The following is a 26,504-nucleotide window of genomic DNA, read 5'->3' as shown; positions in this document are numbered from 1 at the left end:
TAAGCATACCCTTTTTAATCCCCCGCCGTGGCGGAGGGATTATAGGAATGGTCTGCGTCAGTCCTTCCGTCCGTCCGTCCTTCCATCTGTCCTTCCGTCCGTAACAAAATCGTGTCCGGTCCATATCTCCTAAACCCCTTGAAGGATTTTCATGAAACTTTGGTCAAATGATCACCTCATCAAGACGATGTGCAGAACCCATGAGTCAGCCTTGTCGGTTCAAGGTCAAGGTCACAACTCAAGGTCAAAGGTTTGAGCCTGTCATTTTGTGTCTGCTCTATATCTCCTAAACCCCTTGAAGGAATTTTATAAAACATGGGTCAAATGATCACCTCATCAAGACGATGTGCAGAACCCATGAGTCAGACTTGCGGCTCAAGATCAAGGTCACAACTCAAGGTCAAAGGTTTGAGCCTTCCATTTTGTGTCCGCTCTATATCTCTTAAACCCCTTGAAGGAATTTTATAAAACTTGGGTCAAATGATCACCTCATCAAGATGATGTGCAGAACCCATGAGTCAGTCATGCCGGCTCAAGATCAAGGTCACAACTTAGGGTCAAAGGTTTGAGCCTTCCATTTTGTGTCCGCTCTATATCTCCTAAACCCCTTGAAGGATTTTCATTAAACTTGGGTCAAACGATCACCTCATCAAGGCGATGTGCAGAACTTATGAGTCAGCCATGTCGGCTCAAGGTCAAGGTCACAACTGAAGGTCAAAGGTTTGAGCCTTCCATTTCGTGTCCGCTCTATATCTCCTAAACCCCTTGAAGGAATTTTATAAAACTTGGGTCAAATGATTACCTTATCAGAACGATGTGCAGAAATTATGAGTCAACCATGCCAGCTCAAGGTCAAGGTCACAACTAAGGGTCGAAGGTTTGAGCCTTCCATTTGGTGTCCACTCTGTATCTCCTTAACCCCTTGAAGGATTTTCATCAAACTTGCGTCAAATGATCACCTCATCAAGAACTCATGAGTCAGCCATGTCAACTCAAGGTCAAGGTCACAACTGAAGGTCAAAGGTTTCAGCTCTGTATCTCCTAAACCCCTTGAAGGATTTTCATGAAACTTTGGTCAAATGATCACCTCATCAAGACATTGTGCAGAATTCATGAGTCAGCCATGTCAGTTCAAGGTCAAGGTCACAGCTAAAATCAAAGGTTTACCCTTTCACTATCCATAGCAGTGGCGGGGGATTTAGCTGTCTTTCAGACTGCCTTGTGCCAGTGTAGGATTAGTCATGCCAATGACCACTTAAAGCCCTCTATATCCAATGCCATGTAGTGAGTGTATAATATATGTAGAAGTTGATGATGTACTGGCCCCGTGTTCACAAAACAATTTCAGTCTCAGCTGAGTTTGATAACGAAACTTTATTTGTCATTTAAATCTAAACAGCATGTTTAAAATTCGATTTGAAGTTAATAACTATTTTCAAGTGACTATGTAGTACTGATGGTCAGTCTCATTTGGAATTTAACCATGAAGTTCTAGTAAAACTGATATTAAAATTTCCAACTCAAACTCAGCTGAGACTGAAAAATGTTTTGTGAACACGGGGCCAGTGCACAATTAACTACTTCATCTTCTTTTGTTGAGTAAATTTAGATAGTTTTGAGTATCCAGGTGTGTGATGTTGGACCTAAGTCCTTCTTGTTTGACCTAGTTTTATTTTCTGTATAGAAAAGTACATTGGAATGGTATGAGCGCAGTCACAGACGATGTAGACAACACACACATGTAGATACAGAGGAGGATATTATACAGGGCCTACTAGAACTGACCAATCTGCTCAACACAGACCTTCATCATGCTGTTATCTTCTATACTAAACTCTACGAACAGTAAGTGAGCCCTGCCATGAGAAAACCAACATAGTGGCTTTGCGACCAGCATGGATCCAGACCAGCCTGCACATCCGCGCAGTCTGGTCAGGATCCATGCTGTTCGCTTTTAAAGCCTATTGTAATTAGAGAAACCGTTGGCGAATAGCATGGATCCTGACCAGACTGCGCAGATGCGCAGGCTGGTCTGGATCCATGCTGGTCGCAAAGCCACTATGTTGGTTTTTCCATGGCGCGGCTCAAGTGTTAATAAGCCAATGTCTAAAAATTCAAACATTATAGCCAAGACGTTCACACATCTTTGAATCCTATGTTACTATTATGTTTGACCATGTGGGAGTAAAATAAAGTCGTAACAGAATTTGGTTATTACATTAGTGTAATAAAGCTTTGGTGTTGATGTTGTTTCAAGTATAGTATAGTAGTTGCAACTTGACCGCGATGGTTCACCTTAGGCTGATTATTCATATCGACTATTTCATTGTAGAAATCAAGGGTGCTTAATGTATCCGTGTATATTTATATGGAATTAATTTGTAAACAGTGCAGTATCAAGTATATATACTTTCATTTGATCAGTTAAAACTTTAGAATACACTAATTTATGTTTACACAAATTTATATTTCCTTTTTCTCGTGTAGATCGTATTTTACGTACACTCCTTTTCAATAATAGGTTGTGCCTCATTATGTATTATAATGCAAAGGTCAACCATCGGGGTCAAGTTGCGTCCACTATAGACGTTGGTCAAATTGACCTGGTTTGTAACAGGTAAAGAAAGAAGAAATTTTGAAGTTTCAGCAGGCAAAGCTAACATGTGATGAAAAGAATATTACATTTATGTCTTTCCACATTGAATTTATTGAACTTGTTGAATGAAATGAGCAGTGCCATGGGAAAACCAACATAGTGGCTTTGCGACCAGCATGGATCCAGACCAGCCTGCGCATCCGCGCAGTCTGGTCAGGATCCATGCTGTTCGCTAACAGTTTCTCCAATTCCAATAGGTTTTAAAAGCGAACAGCATGGAGCCTGACCAGACTGCGCAGATGCGCAGGCTGGTCTGGATCCATGCTGGTCGCAAACCCACTATGTTGGTTTTGTCATGGCACGGCTCAAATAGATAAAATGATTGGTAGAGCCTCAAATTTTATTTAGTGTATTCAACTTATTTAATAAATTTTGAGAAGACACTCGTGTAATATCCTCTATTTATTGTTTTTGTGTGAATGCGCCTACTTCAGTGTTTTATCACTGCAAAAATTTCTTTTTATTTCTTTGTTCATTTATTTTCTTTATCTTCCTTGCTTCAAAAATCTCATATCATATGTTACCTTATAAATATACACAAACACATACTTCAATTTCAGATCAACTCCCTTTAAAGATTACAAAACCAAGGAAACAAGTTTATAGAACTATGTGTATTGGCTCATAATTTTATATAGCCTCTGCAATTATCTTGCTATGATCTATATCTTACAGAATTGTAGGTGTGCAATACTTCCGAATCACCTATCAAATTGTTGAGAAAATGGTAAGTTTTACCTTTACAGTCAATGTATTTCTGTAATATCCAAACCTGTAAAATAGTGCATGACCAGCCATATAACCAAAAATTGTCTGCATTTTCTCAGAAACAGAATTATTTTTCATCTAACTTTCAACCAGCATGTGAACCCTTTATACCCTAATCGTAACTTCAAAATGTATTTCTACAGTTAATCATGTTCTTGTCTAAATATAAGTAGTTTTTTCATACCATTTAGTTGTTTTCTGTCTATATCCTTGACAGAGAAATTAGCATCAGATAAACTAGAAAGCATGCTGGATATCTAAGTTCAGAAGATTAAGTGCATATCTGTATGTCTGATGTTTTAGGTAGAGGTTTTACTTTTTTTAGCATCTTTATTTGGTCTTAAGCCCTTGTTTCGTAAAATCTAATGTTCACATACATGATACACCATAGATACTAAAGAGTCCATGTAAGATCTCCAGTTTAACATCACAATCAGTATATTTACTGTAAAATGTGCTGTCCGTAAATGAAATATAGTGATCTTGCATATAAAGCAATATTCATTTTAGTCTCTTTCCGGTGTTTCACCAGAGGGGTATTATGATTTGACCTTTGTCCATTAAATACCCTGTTTTAAGATATTTTATATATTTTCTCCATTTGTCTGTCACTTAATCCATCTGTTTGTCCTTCTGCCAGTCACAAATGGTGGAATTTGTCATAACTTAAAAAGTACAAGATATTTTATCACGAAACTTGATACTTAGATAAATGGCAATGTAGAAAATATGCACATACTTTTATTTTGTTGCTTTGACAACAGATGTGGTTGCTATTGCCAGAAATGGTCTGGAAATATAAGAGAAAGAAAATAGACTCTGTGATAATTTAGATTCTACAAAAAATGTTTTCATGAAATCTGACTTATAGATGGTAGGTTATATTGAGAATATGCAGGCTTTTCAATTAAATTTCAATATAAAAACACATGGTTCCTATGGCAACAATTCTGATGCCTCATCTGGTTGGGGAATGTTATTGCTCGACAGTAGTCACGTTTTCACTGGATTTAACCACATTTTGTATATTCATACTTTTCACTGTATTGCCAGATAAATTATTTCACTCAAATATTTCAATTATTCAGTGAAAAAAAAAATGAAATTAATTACCTATTTTCATTTGGAAGTTCAAATAACCATGTAAACAAGTTAAATCTACATATTGTTAATGTATTAAGATCCCTATTTAGTTACTATTTTATTAATTTGCTAGATATGTAGTTGTATTGATAAAACTGTTGTTTTAAGCTTAAATTGAAGTGTGAATATTCACTCAGCTTTCAGCGACCGTGAACACTGGCTTGCGTGAGGAGGTCTGTCCTTTTATTCTGTTGGTTTGATTTTTCTTCACTTTTTTGCATGTACATGTATGGCTTTTGAGGCATAGGGCAATCTCAGTATAATAGCATAGGTGCAAGGGATTTCATTTAAGCTTAGTTCATAAAACTTCGTTCTTGCTAACACTATTTAGTATCACTTCAAAAATTTATTGTTTAATTCAAAATGTAGAGGAAGCTTAACTAACTTTCATGAGGCTGTCACAGAAACATTCTATATCGCTACTGACAAGGTAAAGTTTGTTGTATAATTTTTTCATGCCCCAAGGCATAAAGCGATTGAACAGTCCATTGATCCTTAGTCCTTCTGTTCCTACGAATCAGATTGCCTATAGCCCAATTTCATACATGCCATAATTTTTCAGAACGTTTCCGGGATTCTGAGTTAAAATTTCCAGGATTTTTACCTTTTGTCCGGGACATACACCGTGACATTGGTATTCATCTGTTTCATGCAAAAATATCATAATATACATGTAGTTTCCCCAAGACTAAACATTGTTCACTCGCTTGTATTAATTTGCGGCAAATGTCGTCTAGCTTTTTAAGGGAGGTAAATACATGTATACGGGTAATACATCTATAGTTCGGCACGTGAATTTATTGCGTTCCCGAGGTGAACAGAATTAGGAGACTTACTATATACGAAGAATCAACCTGGTCATCGTGATTTAGATTCTTGCTAATTTGGTATCATTCTAAAGCTTAAACATTTATCTAATAATTAAATGAATCCTTAAAGGAATAAAATAAATCTTGTAGATAAAATCGACAATATAAAATATTTGGAGTCTGGTCAAATTTCATGGGTCGGTCGGCAAAGGCATTCAGCATTTTAATTTAAAATATGTGTGACAATCGATCTAGATCTTAAATAATTACAACCTTTTAAAATAATTATCGTTTAATTGACCGTTTTCAATAATCTCTTCCATAAAGGCTACATGTAGCTTTACCGCCAACGTGCTAAAAACAAAGTGATTTACGACTAATTTAACTATCATAAAACAGTTATTGATTGCATAATCCTGTCAGTTCTTAATCAGGGTCATCATAATAACTGACTGTAACTTAATCAGTGTCATCAAAAGATCGTCGCGTGATCAAAGCAGGCTTAATCAACACGTGTCCCGCTCGCCCGCTCGAGGGCATAAAGGGATTAGGAATAAACAATGTGACAACGGGGACTGTTTATTGTGTAAAATTTAACAAATTATAGACAAAAACAAGTTTTTTGGGGGATTGTTTTCATTTGTTCCTGTATTTTTATTTTTCCGGGACATTTTAAGACTGTCCGGGACACCGGGACGAGTATGTAATTTCCGGGACAATCCCGGACAATCCGGGACGTATCACATGTATGCCAATTTAATGACCTGATTTAGTTTATACTCACACTCAACAATCCTTGTGGCAAAACCAACAAACTGACCTATATATTGATGACCCTGACTTTCAAAAGACCTTCACCTTCAAACTTAAAACCTTAATAAACAACATTTGTGTTCCTACAGCCCACATAAATGACACACTTAAGTTCATGTTCACACTCAACAAACCCTGTGGCAAGACCTACAAACTGACCTATATATAGATGACCTTGACCTTCATATGATCTTTACCTTAAACTTAAAACCTAAAAAGAAAAACAACAGAGTTATACTCACACTCCATAAACCTTGTGGTGAGACTTACAAACTGACCTATATATATATGACCTTGACCTTAATATGATATTCACCTTAAACTAAAAACTAGAAAAACCAGAGTTCATACTCACACTCAATAAACATTGTTACAAGAGCTACAAACTGACCTATATATAGATGACCTAGACTTTCGTATGAACTTCGCCTTAAACTTAAAACCTCAAAAAACAACGTTTTTAGTCATACGTCTGGGGCATGATTTTGCGATTAAAAACAAAGCTCTTTGTTCACTTGTTTGTTGTCTAAGCACAGTCTCTTCCCAAATAAGAGTTGTGTCTTAAGAAACAAAGTGAGATAATTTGATTGAGACTTGAATTACCCGAAAAGCTGTCACCAGTGCTACAAAACATAGAGTCTGAACAGAGTAAGAAATTCCTTGTCCATTTATATAGTTCTTGTATAGGGAAAAATTGTATAACTAGTTATGAAAGAGTGTTTGCAATTTTTAAAAGCAAGTGGACATATAGCATGGTATGGGAGAAAGTTTGTGATCTAGAAACCTGCTTCTGTGGCCAAATGCACTTACTTAGAATCACTTGCCCTTCAGTATTGTGGGTTCAAAACCCTGCTCTTGGTGTAGAATTCTTTCGTGTATCACAGGAGGCTATCTGGCTGGTTCACAGTGGCCTTAATTGTATAAGTTAGCTTTCTGTACCTGCTCAGTATTAAGATACAGTTGAACTTCAATGGCTCGAACTCGGATCTTTCGAACACCTGGGATCGCTCGAACTCTTCGCCCGGTCCCGAATTTATTCCTTCTTTATTCTATATAGTTCTACCTCGGATCGCTCGAACTTCGATAATTCGAACTCTCGAACTCATTTGGTGGTCCCCTCGGCTTAATTACAGTGATAATTACACCTATTCAGTCGAACAGACAATTATTGCCGGGATGGCTTGGGTTTACAAAGTTTTTCACACTTCTGCCTGACATTTGCCAAGCTTCCCCTTTAACCAGCGCGTGCGTAATTTTCACACGCTTACGTAATTAGCGTCGGTATACGACAAACAAATTAAACAAAGTGACTTTCGTTCACTGCAATGCTTTAATGGGCTTTGATTTATTATTTAAAATGATTGAGCAATGTATATACTACGTTTGTCTTTATATTTACTGCATAAAAACTGGAGATCCGACGTCAACTTTCATACTGCTTTAGCATGGCTGAACAACTTAGTAAAGGACCCGGATACGGGGGGATAGCTAAGTCGGCTACTGGAAAGCAAAATAATTGATAATATTTGTACTGGACTATGATTCAAAAAGGTTTGTTATTCATGTCTTTCTGTTTGATGCTGTCTTCACCAAATTCTTATAATTATATTAGTGTTTTATCCGTGTTTTTTCCGTATCTATGTCATGTTTGAAAATAAATAATAAAGCATAATTCACCGTTCGTTTTTTATTTATCATCGTATCATACACACATTTAGGTACAATGTGACAATATATTATTACGATGTAAGGTTTGTAACACATCATGCCCTCAAATTCCCAAATTCAAAATGGCCGCCATTTGGATGGCTCGAACAACGGAAAACTCGAACTAATTTTCACGGGACCCTCGAGTTCGAGCCATCGAAGTTCGACTGTATTAGATCTTATTATTTCTTAAAAGGGAGCAAAAACATTTATGTGTCATATTTTACAGTTGCTTCTTATGGTATGTTAACAACAGATGTACCATTATATTGAGATTGCCTATTTATTGCAGTTTGTAGTTTGCATGGTGTTTGGAAATGCTTAGACTATCCTCCTAACTGACATTTACAATGCACACTATTGTATCTTCTTGTTTAAATGCACACTATGATCTTCATGTTTGTGCCCCTCAGTTTTTTGGGGGAGCACTTAGATTTGCCCTAGTTCATACATATGTCTGTCTGTCCGTCTGAATTTGTGTTGTGCAAATCTCAAAAGGTATTTGACCTAGAGCAGGCTGTCTAGCATCCCTAAAATTCCTACTTTTTTCTATTTTTTTTCAATTTGGCTAAAATTCCTATTTTTTTAAAAAAATCAAAGGAAATTCCTAAAAAGGCCCTATTTTTTCACAAAAATTCCTAATTTTTTAACTTTTTTGCAATGATCAAAAAGAGAAAATGTTTTAAATGTTGTTTAAAAGTTCTTCTAATTCAGAAAAAAACAGTTTAGCACAGTTCAAAGCAGTTTACCAGTGGTAGACGTCTTTTCTGTAAATAAAGCATTATTTGTGAGTTACTTTTATGTCAATCACATAAAGGTAAGCACATTACATGGTCTTTAAAGTACATATTTTAATTGAAAATTCCTAAATTTAGCCCTAAAATTTCCTTAAAATTGTACCAAATTCCTAATTTTAGCCCTATTTTTTTGTACAAATTGCCCTAAAATTAGCCCTAATTTTTTGTCAGGGTATGCTAGACAGCCTGCCTAGAGTCATCACAGGATTGTTATTCAGCATGTGAAGTTGTGCACCTGGTGTTTTAATTGGGACTTTACACATCCAGGAAGTTTATTTGAGATTTCTCTCCGCCAGACCAGAGTTCTTGCCCTTGATTTGGTCAATGATGGGCATAAAAGGACATAAAAGTTTTTGTGGCACCTGTCTTAAAGCGTATTTGACCCAGGGTCATGAAACATTATAGGAATATTATTCAGCATGTGAAGTTGTACACCTAGGTTTTTGTTTGGATTTCTATCTGTCATACCAGATTTATGGCTCTCGATTTAGTCAAAAATATGCATAAAGGGCATATGAGTTTTGGTCTCAAATGTTTGAAAATTTGGCATTTTCAATATAACTTCTTCTCGGCGATATATGACCATTTTGTGTCGATTCACCATAAAACCCAACTCACTCACTCCCCAAATATCACTCCCCAAATATTTAAAAAAATATCTTGACTTAGAGTCATAAACACCAGAAGATTGTTATATAGCATGTGAAGTTGTGCACCTGGTATTCTGTTTGGTAACCAGAGTTATGGTCATTTACATAGCGAAAAGTACACAAACTACTTAAATGTTTGTGGATTATTACTATAAATGGATCTTCATTAAACTTTATGAAAATGTAGATCACTATAGGGCAGTGGTCCACATGCAATTTTGTTCATTAATCAGAGTTATTGACCTTTAATTGTTTTACAATCCATAAATTCCCACAAAACAAAGTAATCCATTGATGGATCTTCATGAAATTCAACACAAATATAGATCACTGTAGGGCAGTGGTGCATGCATTCTTTCATCAGGATTGCTTCAGTAACTGCAGACTTACTGGCAGTACTGCCCTTTAATTGGTTTAAAATTCATAAAATCCCACAAAACAAAGTAAACCATTGATGGATTTTCATGAAACTTAATACAAATAAAGATCACTGTAGGACAGACAGAAACCAACAAACCATTGTATGGTCCATTTGTACCTAACTTGTGTATCGCGAAATTAAATATCTTTCAAAATATAGTCCCCTCATTCATAAAAAAACTTATATGACAGGGGAAATATAAATTCACTGAATTTGTTTATTTGAAATATATGTTATGCAAGAATCTGTCTATGGTTGTAGGTACAGATTGCATTATGTTTGGCACAATGATAATTTTTTTGTTGGTAACTTGGTAGAGCCTAATGTTACCCCTGAATAGTTACCCATAAGCCGGGTAGTTACCCTTGAGCCAAAAATGGATCCATTCATCTAGACCATCCAGAGAAACTAGTCATTTTTCGTTGGGCAGCACTGTCACAAAGCTTGTCCGCACTCTAAGTCGAACATTTTTCACCCGATCTTCACCAAATTTGAACAAAATGTGTTTGACAATAGAACTTGGCCAAGTTCGATAACTAGCCAAATCCGCACAGGCACTTTTGAATTACTGATTGGATCCATTCGTCTAGACCATCCAGAGAAACTAGTCATTTTTCATTGGGCAGTTGTGGGAGACATGCGCTTTTCTCAAAAGCATCTCTAGTTCATTTTAATTCTGTACTGAAAAAGCTGCATTTCCACTGTTCTATTGAGAAAGATATAAGGATATTGTTTGTTTCAGTGTAAGATCGAAATATATTTCACAGAGTGAACACCATGTGCAGTATTCTCATCCATTGCACAGCCACAAAGAAAAATTTAAATAATGTTGTTGACAAGTGAAATACATACCTATCTTACACTGAAACAAATGCATTCTCTTTTCATTTGATGTATTTTCAATGGTTTTAACCAAATTTTAGCATACTTGCTGTGAGGTGTCACGTGCATTGCCTTATGACGTCACATTTGACGTCACAGTATCTATGTTTAACATTTGTCACATAGTTCTATGAAGTTTCCAGATTCCTTTTACATTTTATTATTATAGAACTTTTATTGTTATGTTCGTGTTAGTATTTATATACAGTTATATCTTTATGGAAATATATTTTGCTAATAATTTTTGGATTATTTTTAATACTTTTCCTTCACATTTAAGCCAGTGAAAAAAGATTCACTGCTTACCATTTTTATTTCACCAAATTAAATATATTTTTAGTATCTCACCGAAAAACATAAAATAAAACAATACCTTAGAAGATTAGATTGCTGTTTGAAACTATGTAAGTATCAATGAAATTTGTGATAAAGGTATAATTCTGAACATTTTTGATATTAGATGCTCATTTATACTCAGTGTCTATATCAGTAAATAATACAAAGTTGTTATTTGGTTTAAATATTCTTTTATTTTGGCATAACTGGCTTTAACAAACACCAGACTGAAAAGTATGACTAGATAAGAATAATGACATATTTCAAAGTATATACATAGATGAACTTAAATCAGATAAAGTCTGGTGTAGAAAGTGAGCCAGTATGCCTCCTTCTTTCTTGGGAGTAGAGGCTTTAGATTAAAGCCTAACGCCACTCCACTAAGAAAGAAGGAAGAGACCAGCTCACCTGTAACCAGTTGGCATTACTCAACAAGGAGAAGCGGTGGGGATGGATGGTGGATAAGCACGCTGTTACTCGGCTGTGTTGATCTAAACACGGACTAGAAACAAAGAACTGTGTTTCAGCGGCTGACGCATGCTTCGGCGCGGTTTTGAACAAAGAGCTCATGTTTCAGTGGCTGGATTTGATCACGTGATGCATTTATTATAATGAGCGTCGAAATTTTGTGTATTCGTCACGTGATGCATTTCTCATTTCTCAAGACGAGGCTCCGGAAGTTGTTGTTTTCCAACGTTAAATGAAAGTAGAATTGTGTATTCGTTGAAGTATTTATCGTCACATGATACATTAATGAAAACGAGGCTCCGAAGGTTACACTAATGTAAACGGAAGTACATGTATGTATTTGTTACGTGCTAGCTTTAAAATGAGATTATGAAACGAAAGTAGATTCGTCACGTCTATACATACATTTCTTATAAACCACGTTTATTACATAAACTTCCACTGAATTACATGTTGAGGAAACTTTGGCATTGATGTAGCATATTTATAGAAAAACTGGTGTATTATTTCCCAAACATTTCATACACATTTTCATTATATCTCACATCATTTATTAGCAACAATCACTGATTTTGAAAAATGCCAAAATACATGTGAAACCATACATTTTCTGGTAGATAGGACCAAACCATTCACAAAAATGTATACTTTTAATAGTTTTTGTCAAAACACTTTCAGTTTAATAGTTTAAGAACATCAAAAATTTCAGTTAAAAAAGCGGCCATTTTTCCATTTTACAAAAAAGTTGACCTGGGTTTAATTTTCCATCCCAGAAATGATTTTTAGCACAATAGTCAATTCCAACAGGTTCTACATACATCTCTGACCTGTTTTGTAGCTTGAACTTTTAACTCCCAGGTTGTTGTGCCACCACTATATGGATTCTAAGTATGTTACTTCATATCAAAAATACCCGAAAATATAAAAAAATATATACATTAAGTTAGTTTCATTACTTAAAAGATTATTATATGATGCTGCAGTTAAGTTTTATGTATATGTACTTGAAGCATTTCAGTCTGCCAAGAGAGGAAAGATATGCCATCAAGAAATTGACAGAATATGAGTTTGGAGGATATAAATTTACCCCACCCACTTTCAGTAATAGTGTTTACAAAAGTACAAAAGTTATAGTCCTGGCTTCCAAAACTCTAAATGCCGCTTTTTTATATATTTTTTTTTTTCATAGTTGCGGCAATCCAGTATATAAACCGAGAGAGCTGAAGATCTTAAGCTACAAAAGTTATGTTGAGAAAAAGAGAGTTGTTAAGCATTTAAGATATATGAATATGTTAGATACCTACACAAAATAAACTCATTTTAGTAAAGATAAGAGGCCGAAGAAAAAAACATGAAAAAAAAGCTTTGTGATGAAAATTTAGGGGAAGGGTGGTGGTGGGGGGGGGGGGGGGGGTGAAATGACAGTTTATGGATACATGTTTTAACACATTTGCAACCAGTGCAGAACCAGATCAGCCTACACATCTGTACAATCTGATCAGGATCTCCACAGTTTGTTTTGACTGAGAAGCAACCAATGAAGATCCTGATCAAACTGCACATCATTAAACATGTATCCATTGGTTAGTAAGTTTAAAAACTTTGCATTCTTATTGATATGATTAGCTTCCAACAGTCTTAAACTAATTAAACAATGCGTATGCAACCTTCATGATGTCTAAAATAAGCCTGACTGCAATGAACAGTTAGTGTAAGCCTTGTAATTTTATCTACTTTGGCACCAAACAACGGTACATCTTATATACAAAAGATGAAGAAAACTTCCAGGATATTTTTACAAGGCTATTGTGATTCAAATATGTAGCCATGAACAGCAAAATAGCATGCAAGTGACTTAGTCTAGCAGCCATACATGAGAGTTAACAGGAGTGGAGAGTGTAATTGAAAAATGACCAAATGTGTTACTTCAAGTGACAATTAGCAAGAAAAATTTTGAATGATATTTGATTTGCTTACTGACATAGATGTGTTATTTTATGCATATAAATAATAAACTTATTCCAATGGAAAAAGGTGTAAAGAAGTGAAAGTCATTTTACACTCTCCTACATACTCTCTTAATCTAAGCTGAAACCAACAGTGAACAGATGAAATGAGCTATAGCAAAGCGGATTAACTCTGAGCAGCGCTTACATGAAAATAATACAGTATATGCCAACACCAGTCTCCATGAAAAAATCTGAAATACTCAAGTAGACCTTCACAGATCTTAATTTTCACAGTATAGAATAAGTACATAATTCTGCAAAAACAGTCTAGAATTCAACTGATTTAACTTGTATCTTCTGTAAATAATCTATCAACAACTGTAAATCACCCTGCTCATAATCTTCACATAAATTATATGCATAAATAGCATCATCTTCTTCATACTTTACATTGTACCAATCACCAAATCCTGGTACAACAGATATTACATATCCTTTTTAAAAAAAACAGTTTTCTGCACTTGAAGTTGAGTCTGGAATCTCTAATTTCTGATTACTGAATTAGTGAATACTGTTCTTTAAAAATTATAATTTATAACTTTAGTATTAAAGTTCTATTAAATACTGTTTTATATAATTAAAAATTATAATTTATGACCAGAATTAAAGTTCTAGGCTGATTTTTAAGGAGAGTACAGAATTGTTTCTGAGTACACTAACATCTAATATAAATCACTGAATCCCTATCCTAATAATGCAACATCTATTCTATAGGCTATTCTTTACATTCAACACCATCAATAACTGTTATTGCGTATTATCATCAGTAGTAGACAGTACTTTAAAGTTTAGTACGAACGAGTTTTGGTACGAAAAACATAGCTTTACATATGTCTTAAACTCTGTAGAAACACAAAAATATAGCAAATTCATACATACATACAATCAATAAAACAACTTTGCATAGAAACAAACCACTGTCACAGGACAGATGAAACAAACCACTGTCACAGGACAGATGATGATGTATTTGTCGATCTTTGTTTATTTCTGTAGAATTTTTCTGGAAAGAACAAACGTGAGACGGTGTGACCCTGGCAAATTACCTCCCCTGTCGGCCGAGCACTTGCTCAGAAAATGAGCTAAATACTGGTATATCACGTTAATATACTATCCTCAAGTGGCCCAATTCTAAAGGAACAAAGATAAAACTTTCAAAAAACCACAAAAACAGCAGCGTATATGGCCGTTTTGATGAAAAGCGCGAGCTTTGTTTTTTTCACTCCCTATTCTCTTTACTAAATGTCAACCGTAGAAGGATAAATATGTCATATACGCCATATTTGGACTTAACCCCTCCCATTTATGCAGATTTTTCAATTGGTTAACCTTTATTTTATTCGTATAAGTGCGTATGAAACATGCTATATTTTCAGGTCAGGTTTTGACTGGAACACCGATTGCGCAATAATTTGCCTCGCACATGCGCGGTTGTTGCTACATTTATAGGGAAAGTCATTGTCCTTTTTTCATCATGTATGGTTAGGAGTATTGCATGGTACATGTCTCGTCTTCTGGTAAATAACCCAGCTTGTATTAGCTCACCTGAGCAAATGTTCTATTTTCTAAGGTTAGTAGTTGTTATGACTGGGACAATTACTCGGTTAATTGGATCGGATTAACCGGTTTGATTTGATTTCATACATACAATTAACTGGTTTCAAAATTTTGAAATCGTCCCAGCCCTGGTAGTTGTCCTAACGTATCTTTCACCAGTTGAATGTACGGATGGAAATATCTGGCTCAACGGTACCACTTACCTGAGAGCTAGATATTCTATCAGTGATAGATTCTTTTTCTTGCATACTGTATTTTTTTAAAGTAGAAGAAATAAAATAAAACAAATGCTTTTCTTCTGCAGCTCTATTTTGTTAAAGTAACATATGAATTTATGCAATCATTCATAAATTGCAGCACATGAGTTATCTTACACCCAGGTCTTACAAGACTAGTTTTTCTAGCACCGACTAAAGCACAGTAAAATCCTGTTTGGTATGCAAGAATGTCTAATTCCATGAATGTTGGATGTTGAAAATGACCTGTACTTAAATATTTCAATGATGAAGAGCTTTTTTGCAGGATTTGTGTTTTGTAAAAGCTTTAATCCATTTGTGTGTATACTTGTGTGTGTCTTGTCTTGCGTTTTGTCTTCAGTATGAGCAGAATTGCTGTTTCAGCTAACTAAAGCTATTAGAAATGACGTCTACTTTGATGTCCCACATTTTATTCAAGTGACTCCCTCTGATGAATATCTTGACTATTATCTTCGCCAAACTTAGTTTGTACCAATCTTTGCTTGGATATTTTAAGATCTGTTTAAATGAGTTTAGTTGGGACAAATTATGGGTGGCCACATGTTAGTGGTGTATAATGAAATGTTTTGCTTTAAGATAAGATGTGAAGCATTGACTAGTTAGCCTCTGTCAAATTTCATTGATCTGGGGTCAGTTTTTAACATAAAAAAATAGAAGAAAATTTAAAACATTTCCAAACAATTGAGCCCTGCCATGGGAAAACCAACATAGTGGGTGTGCGACCAGCATGGATCCAGACCAGCCTGCGCATCCGCGCAGTCTGGTCAGGCTCCATGCTGTTCGCTTTTAAAGCCTATTGGAATTGGAGAAACTGTTAGCGAACAGCATAGATCCTGACCAGACTGCGCGGATGCGCAGGCTGGTCTGGATCTATGCTGGTCGCACACCCACTATGTTGGTTTTCTCGTGGCACGGCTCAATTAGTGAAACATTAAAAGCTAGTGATACCTTAACAAACGTAAACGCTGGGGTCCCTTGGTCCAAATGTGTGACCACCAGAGAATCAGTGTTTTTAAAATAGAGTTACACTAGAAAAAAAAATGAAAGGCTAAAACATTAAATATTTTACATTTAGCCTGATCTGTTTAAAAACAGCTCTGTGTAATAATTCCAAGTTTTTATAATCCAGATCTCTGATTTAAAATTCAGGGCCACCATGGTTGTAAATCTGTAAAAGGAAACATTAAAAAAAGTCTTCTTTTATGTGCATAGGGGTTTAAGGTGAAATATTTTTCATAATCCTACTTATATGAAAAAGGCAAAGCCTCTGAGCGAGCGTAGCTTAAACGGCAAAGAAACTATTCACTGCTTAAAACAATTCCGAGAACCTATTCACTTGAAAAGAAACAAATATTTAGTGTCGTTATACCTGTAACAGCGAATATCATACGTTGCAAAATTTATGGAAAGCTGGTGTCACGGTGACGTCATTACCTGTTTGTGGCGTTCTTATGGCTTTATGCTTATTTATGATATTTTATCCCATTTTCTGGCCAATGCTTGATCTTTTAAAAGAAAATCATATTCTTTTCTACCAACTGGAAATCTTTCTTGCATTATTTTTGAGTGATGGATAATATTCAGCAATGAAATGAAATTCTGTATTCACTGCCAACAAAGCATTTCCTGTGAGCACCTGTCCTCTAGGGACACGCACTTTGTAAAATAAAAGCAAAATTGAAATTATTTCCATAACATAACTTTTTTAAAAATAAAGACACCTAATGAACATAGAGATTGTAACTCAAATATAAAATTTAAAAAAAAAACAACAATTTTCCCGACTTTGATGGAAGTAGAACAAAATGGGGGCACCCAAAATGGCGGCGCCCAGACGAGAGGAAAATTTTTCAGCTACATCACTTTGCCCCATTCGGCACACCTTTGTTATATTCGCCTACACATTGCCGTAAGGCGAGCTACGCGCTCGCTATAATGTGGTTCCATCCTAAAGTGATCTACTGCAATGTAACGTTAATTTGACTCTTATATAAATCAGTTTTCTTTTCTTTTTTACAAGATACTGTGATACTTCCTTATTTTTATACACCCGAAGGGACGTATTATGTTATACCTGTCTGTCCGTCTGTCTGTTAGCAATTTCATGTCTGCTCTGTAACTCTTGACACCCTTGAAGGAAATGTTCACCACATCGAGACAATGTGCAGAGCGCATGTTCTAGATGTCTCACTTCGAGGTCACACTTAGGGCTCAAAGGTCATCGCTCTGTAACTCTTGAACCCCTTAAAGGATTTCGAAGAAACTGGACACAAATGTCCACCACATCTAGACGATGTGCGGAGCTACAAGGTCAAGGTCACACTTAGGGGTCAAAGGTCATACCTTGGGTGTATATTGTGCCGCTTTGCGGTGCTCTTGTTAACTTTAGTTTCTTCACAGAATAGATTAATTTTTTTAGCACACCAGAGCACAGCAAATGCTCTGTTGATGACATGTTATTAATACTTATTTGTCAAAAAAAAAAAATGGCTGCCAAGAGTAGGTTGAGTTTTCCTCATATGGCTCTATGGAAAACTTAGAAAATATGCTGACTAGTTTTCAAAGTAAAATTTTTACCTATTTGAGCTGTGGAGCTTTGGCGAGCAGTATAGGGCCACCATGGCCCTCTTGCTCCTATTTTACATTTTATTGTCAATGACTCAAAGCCCATATCAGAATAAAATTCAAAAAGTCAAATGTGAAAATTATTATGTTGTTACAGTATGGATCAATGACAGTCACCCCATTTTTTTAAAAAAAAATTGTTAATTTGAATAAATATTGTTTAATGTTTTTGATGTTATTGTTGTAAGTGTCAAAGTGTATTTTTGTTAAGCTAAGCATTGAATACATGGTGAAGAATATTATCATTTAGTAGATTTCACAACTGTTAACTGACTGTTTCCTTATTTCACTTCAGTTTGGAGACGAGGTAAATGATGACCTTCAGATGACCTTGTCAAGGTTAGAGAAGGTCGACAAGGATGTCTCAGACCAACAGAGTGTTGTTATCATCATGGGAACACAATTGTTTGAGCTGTATCTGGCACTACAAGAGTTCTGCAAGTTCAAGGAACATCTGCCTAACAGGTTTCAAAAACAGCATGTTTTTTTTTTTGTGTGTGGCACAAGTAGTATGCATTTCATATGTTTATACATGTATACTATTGTGCAAAGAAGTTATAAGTTCAAGGAAGAGTTGTGATTATTTCTAAAAATGGCAGATAAAATAATTTATGATAGAATACCATTTTAAAGGATAAAAGGAGGTTTGTTTTTACTGAAATAAGTAAAGTACTGTTGTAAAGCTGGTTTTATGTAGGGATTCACTTGCATCATGAATTTACTATCATGTGCACATTTCCATTTCTTAAATTGCAAACTTCTTGCCTTGCAAAGATATTTGATTTTATAATATACCATGATATTCACGTTTTTGTTTATTCTTGTATTCAGTTCGAGTTCTGTCTGATTACAGTATAAAGACAGATTTATCTATCTGCCAGTACTATCAGTCTTGTATTCAGTTCGAGTTCTGTCTGATTACAGTATAAAGAAAGATTTATCTATCTGCCAGTACTATCAGTCTTGTATTCAGTTCAGTTCTGTTTGATTTACTATCAGTCTTGTATTCAGTTCAGTTCTGTCTGATTACAGTATAAAGAAAGATTTATCTATCTGCCAGTACTATCAGTGGTTCAGGTTTGCAGTACAGAAATGGCTTCAGATTGCTAAACACAAGGCCTACAAGAGAATCCATAAAGCTGTTGAACTTGACAAGGTAATATTTATTATACCACTCTTCAAAGATGAGGGATTAAATGGTTTTTATCATGTTGGTATGTCAGACCATCTATCCATAATTTGAGTTAAAACACATTGGTTTAACTATCAATCACTAGAGAATGCTTTGTTCTAAAATAGTCAAACTTTGTAGGATGATTGCCTGTGGTCAGAAGATGGTCTCTTTTTATTTTAAGAGTTAAATAAAAATAACTTTAAAAAACATTAAAAAGAGAATTTTATTGAACTTGATTACTGTAGAGGGGTATAAAAGGAAGTGCAGAACACTAGAACCATAACACTTCCTTGAACAGTGTTTTTGTTATCTCTGTGTTTTTTATGCCCGCAAAGGGAGGCATATTAGTTTTCAACTGTCTGTCCGTTAGTTTGTTCGTTTGTCACAATTTTAACTTTTTACATGAAGGCAGTTTACTCGCGAACCACTGTACCCAGGACCTTCAAACTTCACATGCTGATAGTACTTTTTGAGTACACGACCCCTACCGACTTTGGGATCACCAGGTCAAAGGACAAGGTCACCAGGTCAAAGGTCAAGGTGCTGCAAAGGCATTTGTCACCATTAGTGATAGCTCTTGTTTTCAATATTTTTTGTCAAGATAATAAAGTACTTTTAAATGACTATTGAAATTAATTCTAAGAAACATGACCTGATAAAGCATAAGTGCAAACCACAAGAAACATAATACAACCTTGAAAAATTACTGAATTATTTCCCTACTTGTTCTAATTTTTATTATGCCCCCCTTGGAAGAAGGAGGAGTATATTGTTTTGCAGATGTTGGTTGGTCAGTATGTCTGTAAGTAGACAAATCCTTTTCTGGATAGTAACTCAAGAATGCTTGGGCCTAGGATCGTGAAAGTTAATAGGCAGATTGGTCATGACCAGCAGATGACCCCTATTGATTTTGAGATGAGTAGGTCAAAGTTCAAGGTCACAGTCACCCGGGACAGTAAAATGGTTTCTGGATGGTAACTCAAGAACGCTTGGGCCAAGGACCATGAAATTTGATTGAAAGGTTGGTCATGACTAGCAAATGACTCCTATTGATTCTGAGATCAGTAGGTCAAAGGTCAAGGTCACAGTGACCAGGAACAGTTAAATGGTTTCGATATGATAACTCAAGAATGCTTGGGCATAGGATCATGAAAGTTGATAGTGATGTTGGTCATGACCAGCAGATGACCCCTATTGATTTTGAGGCCAGTAGGCCAAAGGTCAAGGTCATAGTGACCCAGAACATTTAAACGGTTTCTGGACGATAACTTGAGATTGCTTGGGCTTAAGATCCTAGGATCACAGTTAATAGGGAACCGCCTCGGTAGCCTAGTGGTAGAGTGTCCGCTTCGAGTGCGGGAGGTCGTGGGTTCGATCCATGGCCGCGTCATACCAAAGACATAAAAAATGGTACTAGTAGCTTCCTCGCTTGGCACTCAGCATTAAGAGGATAGTGCTAAGACTGGTCTACAGCGTGATATTCCAGTGAGACAACACTATAAAGTTAGGCATTATGCTCACTGCTACAAGTAGACACCGTCATTTATATGACTGAAAAATTGTTGAAAAAGACGTTAAACCTGAACACACACACACACAATTAATAGGGAGGTTGATCATGACCAGCAGATGACCCCTATTGGTTTTTAGGTCAGTAGGTCAAAGGTCAAGGTCACATTGACCCAGAACAGTAGAACTTTTGTGTACAGTGACCAAATAATTTCTGTTCCTTGTGCAATTATTGAATGCATCAAGGGGGCATTTGGTGTTCTACGAGCTATTGTTTGGCCAATTGCTTTGCAACTACTTGAGTGAATGAGTTCAGGTTCAGTTTTTGCTGATCTGTTTACCTCCCTTTCACAACTGAAGTGGCAGAAGATGATGTGGTTGTCTTTACTCTTGTTATTCTGAAATTTGAAGAATCTTTTAAAATGCAGGAAGACATCATACTTTATGTGTATCATTTGTATGTTTTATTTTCTACCAAGTTGTTAAAATTACATCTATAGGGAAAACTTTCAAATATTTTGTTCTCTAAAAATGTTGAACTTAGGAACTTATTTATTGTATTTACAGACAGTGGATGTAAAGAGTGGAGTTAAATACAGTACGTCTGCTGTTGATGTCTGCTGCTGTTTTTCACAAGTAGGTCTTAAGTTTTTCTCAGTCTTTTTTTTGTGACTTATATACAAAATTGTCTAACAGCGTAAGACAATCCCCTGCTTGCTGAATTTGGTATACTTCTACTAGCCATTAGTGTTTGGGAAGTACACCTACCATTTTTGAATTTTAAGAGTTTTTGATTGAAAAGCAAACCTGCTAATTGTACGAACTTGAAAATTTTCCATTCTCCTATGATATCAGAATTTTTTGTAAAATCTTCTATCATTGCAGATGACTGAGTTTTGGAAGAATTTAGACTGGCCTGACCTGATAGATGCTCTGCCATTGGTGCAACAGCTGACAGAAGATGTGTGTGGCGGTGCAGTGTTGTATGCTGACCTCGTGCACGAGAAACTTAGGAAGGCTGGGTACTATGATGAGGATGGACAGTTTGATGTTACAGAGCAGGTATACAGCCACTCATATCTTCACAGACACAAGAGTTCAGTTAAAGTTTTTTGAAATGGAAAGTTTGTTTAATTGCAGATAAATGGGATTTACATTATGAGCTGTAGTAAATATGGACAAATTGATGATGCCACTGTTGACAGTAAACATTGTTTTACTGTCATTTTATATTTGATTTTGTCATCAAGTTATGAATATGTCCTCTTTTACTAAAGTCTGTTCCACCTATTACGTTTACCTCGTTTCTGAATTATCAGTATCGATAAAATCGTCCAAAAAACATATTTATATACCATACATCAATATCTCTAGACCTTTTTTTCATTTTTTCAATAAAGTGTATTTTAAAGATATAATCTTGGATTTTTCTTTTTTCCCCATAGGCCGTAATGCTATATGACGTTACGTCGACTTTCCAATATGGCGGCGTCCGTAGCGCAACAAACTAGGGGTCAACTCAAAATTAAAACGCCCAAGTTAATATTTGAAGATACTGTGTTTGTTATCGTATTATGCTAATTCTTGGGGAATTCATGTCAGGCCACCTCAACATGAATAAATAAATAAATAAATAAATAAATAAGAAAATAGAAAGAAACAAACACAAAAATCAATGGCATTCTAAAAACAAATGTGCGTGCGAGCGTCTCGATATTTTAATAACACATGGGTATTCTTCTTATATTATGTTTTCTGTTGTTAGACCGGAAAATTATAATATAACTTGACTTCTGTGGATGTGACCTAGATAGATATTACCTCCCGGGAGTATTTTTATGGATTTAATTAATAAAAGTGGAAACTAAACTTCGCAGTCCGTAAGGATATTCCCTTTCAATCACGTCACATTAATCTGAACGGACAGGACAAGGAAAAAAATGTTTTAAACATAAAATGGTTAGATGTCTACTACTCGAAATATTTGCGTTGAAATACGTTCATAGTTACAAAAACTATCTTGACCGTTTAGAAATAGAAATATTGGGTTTTCCTAAATAATTTTGTTAACATTTCTGTATTTTTTAGTTATATTTAGGACCCAGATCTAATTTATAAAGAAATATCAGTTTATGTAAATGTTCCACTGAAAGGCCAAATTTTTATTTTGGACCAGTGACGGAAAACATACAGAAAAGTAATAACGTAAACAAATTTTTTTTTTAAGACTCCATATTTATGTTGCATGTAAACTCCTTTAGTCACCACTGTGGATAAAAAATGTAGAACGGACAATGGCCTCTTTTTCAAAGGTAACAATTTAACGTTTTACTGACAGGGTGTAAAATTCCACTCGCCCGCTCGCATTGGTGAGTTAAAGTCTGAGTAGGACGAGTGGACCTCGCTGTATACTCGACCGATCGGGCGAGTGGTTTTTTACGTCCTTACTTTACCAAAATTCAGAAATTACAACTCCAAAACCTCAACAAACTTTGAGATGGTTCAGTCGCTACCTGGATTGACTGGAATTTACCCGCGAATCGTAAAGATATCAAAACGTCATGCCGGTAATTTTCCATTCCACAAGCACGTGCGACCTGTCGTATTAAATATCTAATTTACATCGACACGTACACAAAAACCGTGCGTAGTGCATTCATTTTTTAACATTTTCGCTTCAAGTTTTCAACACCTCTTGAGAAATAATACTATTTGAATTCTATAATGATTTTAATAAGATATCGACAGAAATGTAGGCAAAATTCTATAAAAACGGTCGAATTTTCATATAATCATTTGTAAAAATTCAAACAGCGCGATCTTAGTTACTTATTTCTTTCGAAAAGTAAATAAATGATGAATACTCTGGGCATAAAATTCAGACTTTTGACCAGAAAGAACAAAAAACAGAATAAAAAAATCTTAAATAATGAAAAAGCGACAGCAATTACAATACATAGAGTAAAACGATTTTTGGCAAACAGATTTCTGTTAGTGCGGCAGAATAGGTTACGTGACCTCATGAACATAAATAGAAATGCGATTTTAAAATAAAGCAATGTGATGTCATTGCGGTTTTTATTAAGTTTTAAATGAATCTTTGTACATGTATTTTATTTACCAACAATTTAAAAGTTTTTTTTTGTCAAACAATAATGTAAATTCCTTGAGGGCAAATAGGTCACAGAGGTAGGATATCCGCTATAGTAAATATCGTTTGAGACATTTACCTTTTATACGGGATATAGCACATTCGCTTTTGATAACAAATTAAAGAAGAAACTTTTTATTGATTTCTATTTCTCAGCAATTTTAAAGGTGGTTAATCAGGTTTTGGTCAACTTTCAGATTTTTTAAAAACTTTACCAACTGATAATTTACACTTATTTGTGTTTAATTAGTTCTTAATACACATCAGATTTTCACTGGAAGAATTTTTAAACTATGATTTTCCTATCCTGGTTGCCCAACCAACATACATTGCCTAAGGAATGTTATGAATATAAGCACTACTGTATTAGAGTTGTAAAAGATTTGCATTGACAAGAACATATCTTGCCAAATTCATTAGAAATGCAAGTTTATAAAATTATTATTACCTCCCTTTGTCTATCTCGGTTGCGCAACCCAGATAGATTTAAAATAAATCAATTCCAAAGCTACACTTTGTTTCAAAACTTGCCTTTTGTTTCAGATAGTTGTAATATTCCAATATATATCAAATGCAAATGTAAAACTAGAAATTATATTGAAATTAAAAGAAATAATCCACGTTTTAAACACTTTTGTATTAAAGGGAGATAATTACAAAATTTCTTAAGAAGTAATAAATCATACATTTCCAATAGGTATCTAACTTTATGTAATGGGTCTTTTCGTTCCTTAAATAAATCTCTAACAGAATATATAAATACTGAAAAATGTCAGAAAATGTTCCTCAAAATTAATGTGATTGACTACCTTTAAGAACCGATGCGGTACGATCAAACAGTGATGTGTCACATGGCGCGAAAAAACATGACGTAATGTCATGACAATCTCGAGCAAAAATACCGCTTTGATCTCCACTTCAGATGTCAAGATACTGACACACTTCTTTTAGATCTTTGAGGGGGTGTAAATTGATCATGAAAACAAGGTCAATTACTTAGTTTATCAACTGAATAATTACCGATAATCTTTAACGTTTTTTTCATCTCTTTCAACACGGGTGGATGGACGATGGTTATTGTGTCCACATTTTTTAGACACTTCAAAATAAATATTTTTCTGGAAATAATACTATTGTACATAATACTCCTTTCATAAAAGTGACAGTATTAAAAGTGTCAATTATTAGGGCGAGTGGCTGTTTACTAAGGGCGAGTAGATATTACTGGCTATTAGTCCTGCAGGGCGAGTGGTGTGAAAATTTTTTTTACACCCCTGAATTTAGTCTAAATTCTTATATAAATGCTCTCTCAAATGGGCTTTTTCTGTTAATTCTAGGAAAAAAAACCTCTTGTTTTAATTAAAAGTGCGGGAAACGACGGGGAGGTAAGATGGAGGGGGGGGGTGAGGGGGGCAAAATACATGCTGTACACCGGGTGTCCTTCAGATCCCGCTGCTCCTACGCCTATGTTACACTTTTTGCTTATCATTTTGATCATTCTATCATATTTTCTTCGATCGCGCGCCTCGTCACGTGCCAAATGTTACACGTGTGAGCACCGACCGAAAAGAAAAGAATTATCAATCTGTCTCCGTGGACCTTATTAACAAGACTTTGTGCCAGAGACAATAATTAATCTGTGCTCGTTAAATCCAGAAAAAAAATCTGAAGTTACGTAACACTTGCGACGATTGCGCTCATACCTTTGTGGAATTTAAAAGCATACTCCAGACTGCAAATTCAACAGGAATATAGGATATATAAAAATAATGATTAGAAACAAAAAGAAAATATCAAACCTTTGTTAAAAAAAACCCTGACTGGAGTAATGTAAGACTAAAGCAAAACTTTAACGGAAAGAAAACAAGTTTCAGCTCGCATTAGCGTTAATTATTCATGAATGATTTGAAAATAGTTTGTAAATGTTTAAATCTGTTTCTGGACATCGTAGCTCTGATGGACAATAAAAGTTGATAAATGATAGTTCGGGGATATTTTTTTTATAATTGAAATCGGCGGTTATGAATAACAATATTTTACGTTCTATGACTGCTCTCTGGACTTTTTACCAGTTATTTAAGTCAAATGTAAATCTGGCATAATAAAGATAATAATAATAATTTAATAAAAATAGAGAATGGGTTCACGATCTAATTTGGCTTTTGAAAAAGGAGATGCTTCCATATAAACAGCAACATTATAAAAAAAAATAAAACAGATAGGTTGACGAAATGATAAAGAATTAATCATTGTTTAAATAGATCTATAAATTTCAAAAAGTAAAATATGATTATAGCGTGACACACGTCAAGATTTCTATCTTCTATCGGCTGATTGTACACCTATGTAAATTTTCCCTTGTGCGCCTCATATAAATCTGCATAGTGCCAGCAATACTACGTCATTTATCTCATACGTCATAAGTTTCTTTCAAAGAAAAAGAAGCATACACAACTGGGACTCGATAGGGTGAATATTGTGTTCATTGTGAAAGAAATTGGATATGTGGTGGACTGTAAATACTTCATTAAGGATGCTAAAATACAGGTTATCTTTGAACCATGCGTTTGGAAATGATGTTAAATTGAACAAGTCATCGTTTCAAGGGCATGGTGCGATTGATGCCTGAATTTCATTGATGTGTAAAAGACTTTAAAGAGCTTGTTTGTTTACAACTGATTCATTGAGGATTGGATAGAGCTATTGAAGACTTGGAAGAATTTTGGAGTGTTTACAACTTTGATAGGTTAAAAGTGAATCAATTTACATTTT

The 26,504-nt window shown here is 35.1% G+C and overlaps 1 protein-coding gene across 6 annotated transcripts in view; it reads left to right on the top strand.

Annotated features, from left to right (window-relative positions):
* Window positions 1–26,504, top strand: part of LOC123564244 (BAI1-associated protein 3-like) — a 408,668-nt gene that overhangs the window by 340,582 nt on the left and 41,582 nt on the right. For 5 of the 6 annotated variants that reach the window (XM_045357655.2, XM_045357656.2, XM_045357653.2 and 2 more), the window contains 7 exons: window positions 1,685–1,845; window positions 3,332–3,383; window positions 4,705–4,740; window positions 18,194–18,363; window positions 18,931–19,054; window positions 21,149–21,217; window positions 21,467–21,643. In XM_045357655.2, the coding sequence (XP_045213590.2) occupies window positions 1,685–1,845; window positions 3,332–3,383; window positions 4,705–4,740; window positions 18,194–18,363; window positions 18,931–19,054; window positions 21,149–21,217; window positions 21,467–21,643 (789 nt within the window). The remainder of the gene's footprint in view (window positions 1–1,684; window positions 1,846–3,331; window positions 3,384–4,704; window positions 4,741–18,193; window positions 18,364–18,930; window positions 19,055–21,148; window positions 21,218–21,466; window positions 21,644–26,504) is intronic. The other variant, XM_045357654.2, reaches the window with a different exon arrangement.

The sequence above is a fragment of the Mercenaria mercenaria genome, chromosome 2 (genome assembly GCF_021730395.1).
Source record: "Mercenaria mercenaria strain notata chromosome 2, MADL_Memer_1, whole genome shotgun sequence".
In the NCBI taxonomy this organism is placed as follows: domain Eukaryota; kingdom Metazoa; phylum Mollusca; class Bivalvia; order Venerida; family Veneridae; genus Mercenaria; species Mercenaria mercenaria.
The sequence above is the reverse complement of the archived record's forward strand: the minus strand, read 5'-3'. Positions and strand labels throughout refer to the sequence as shown.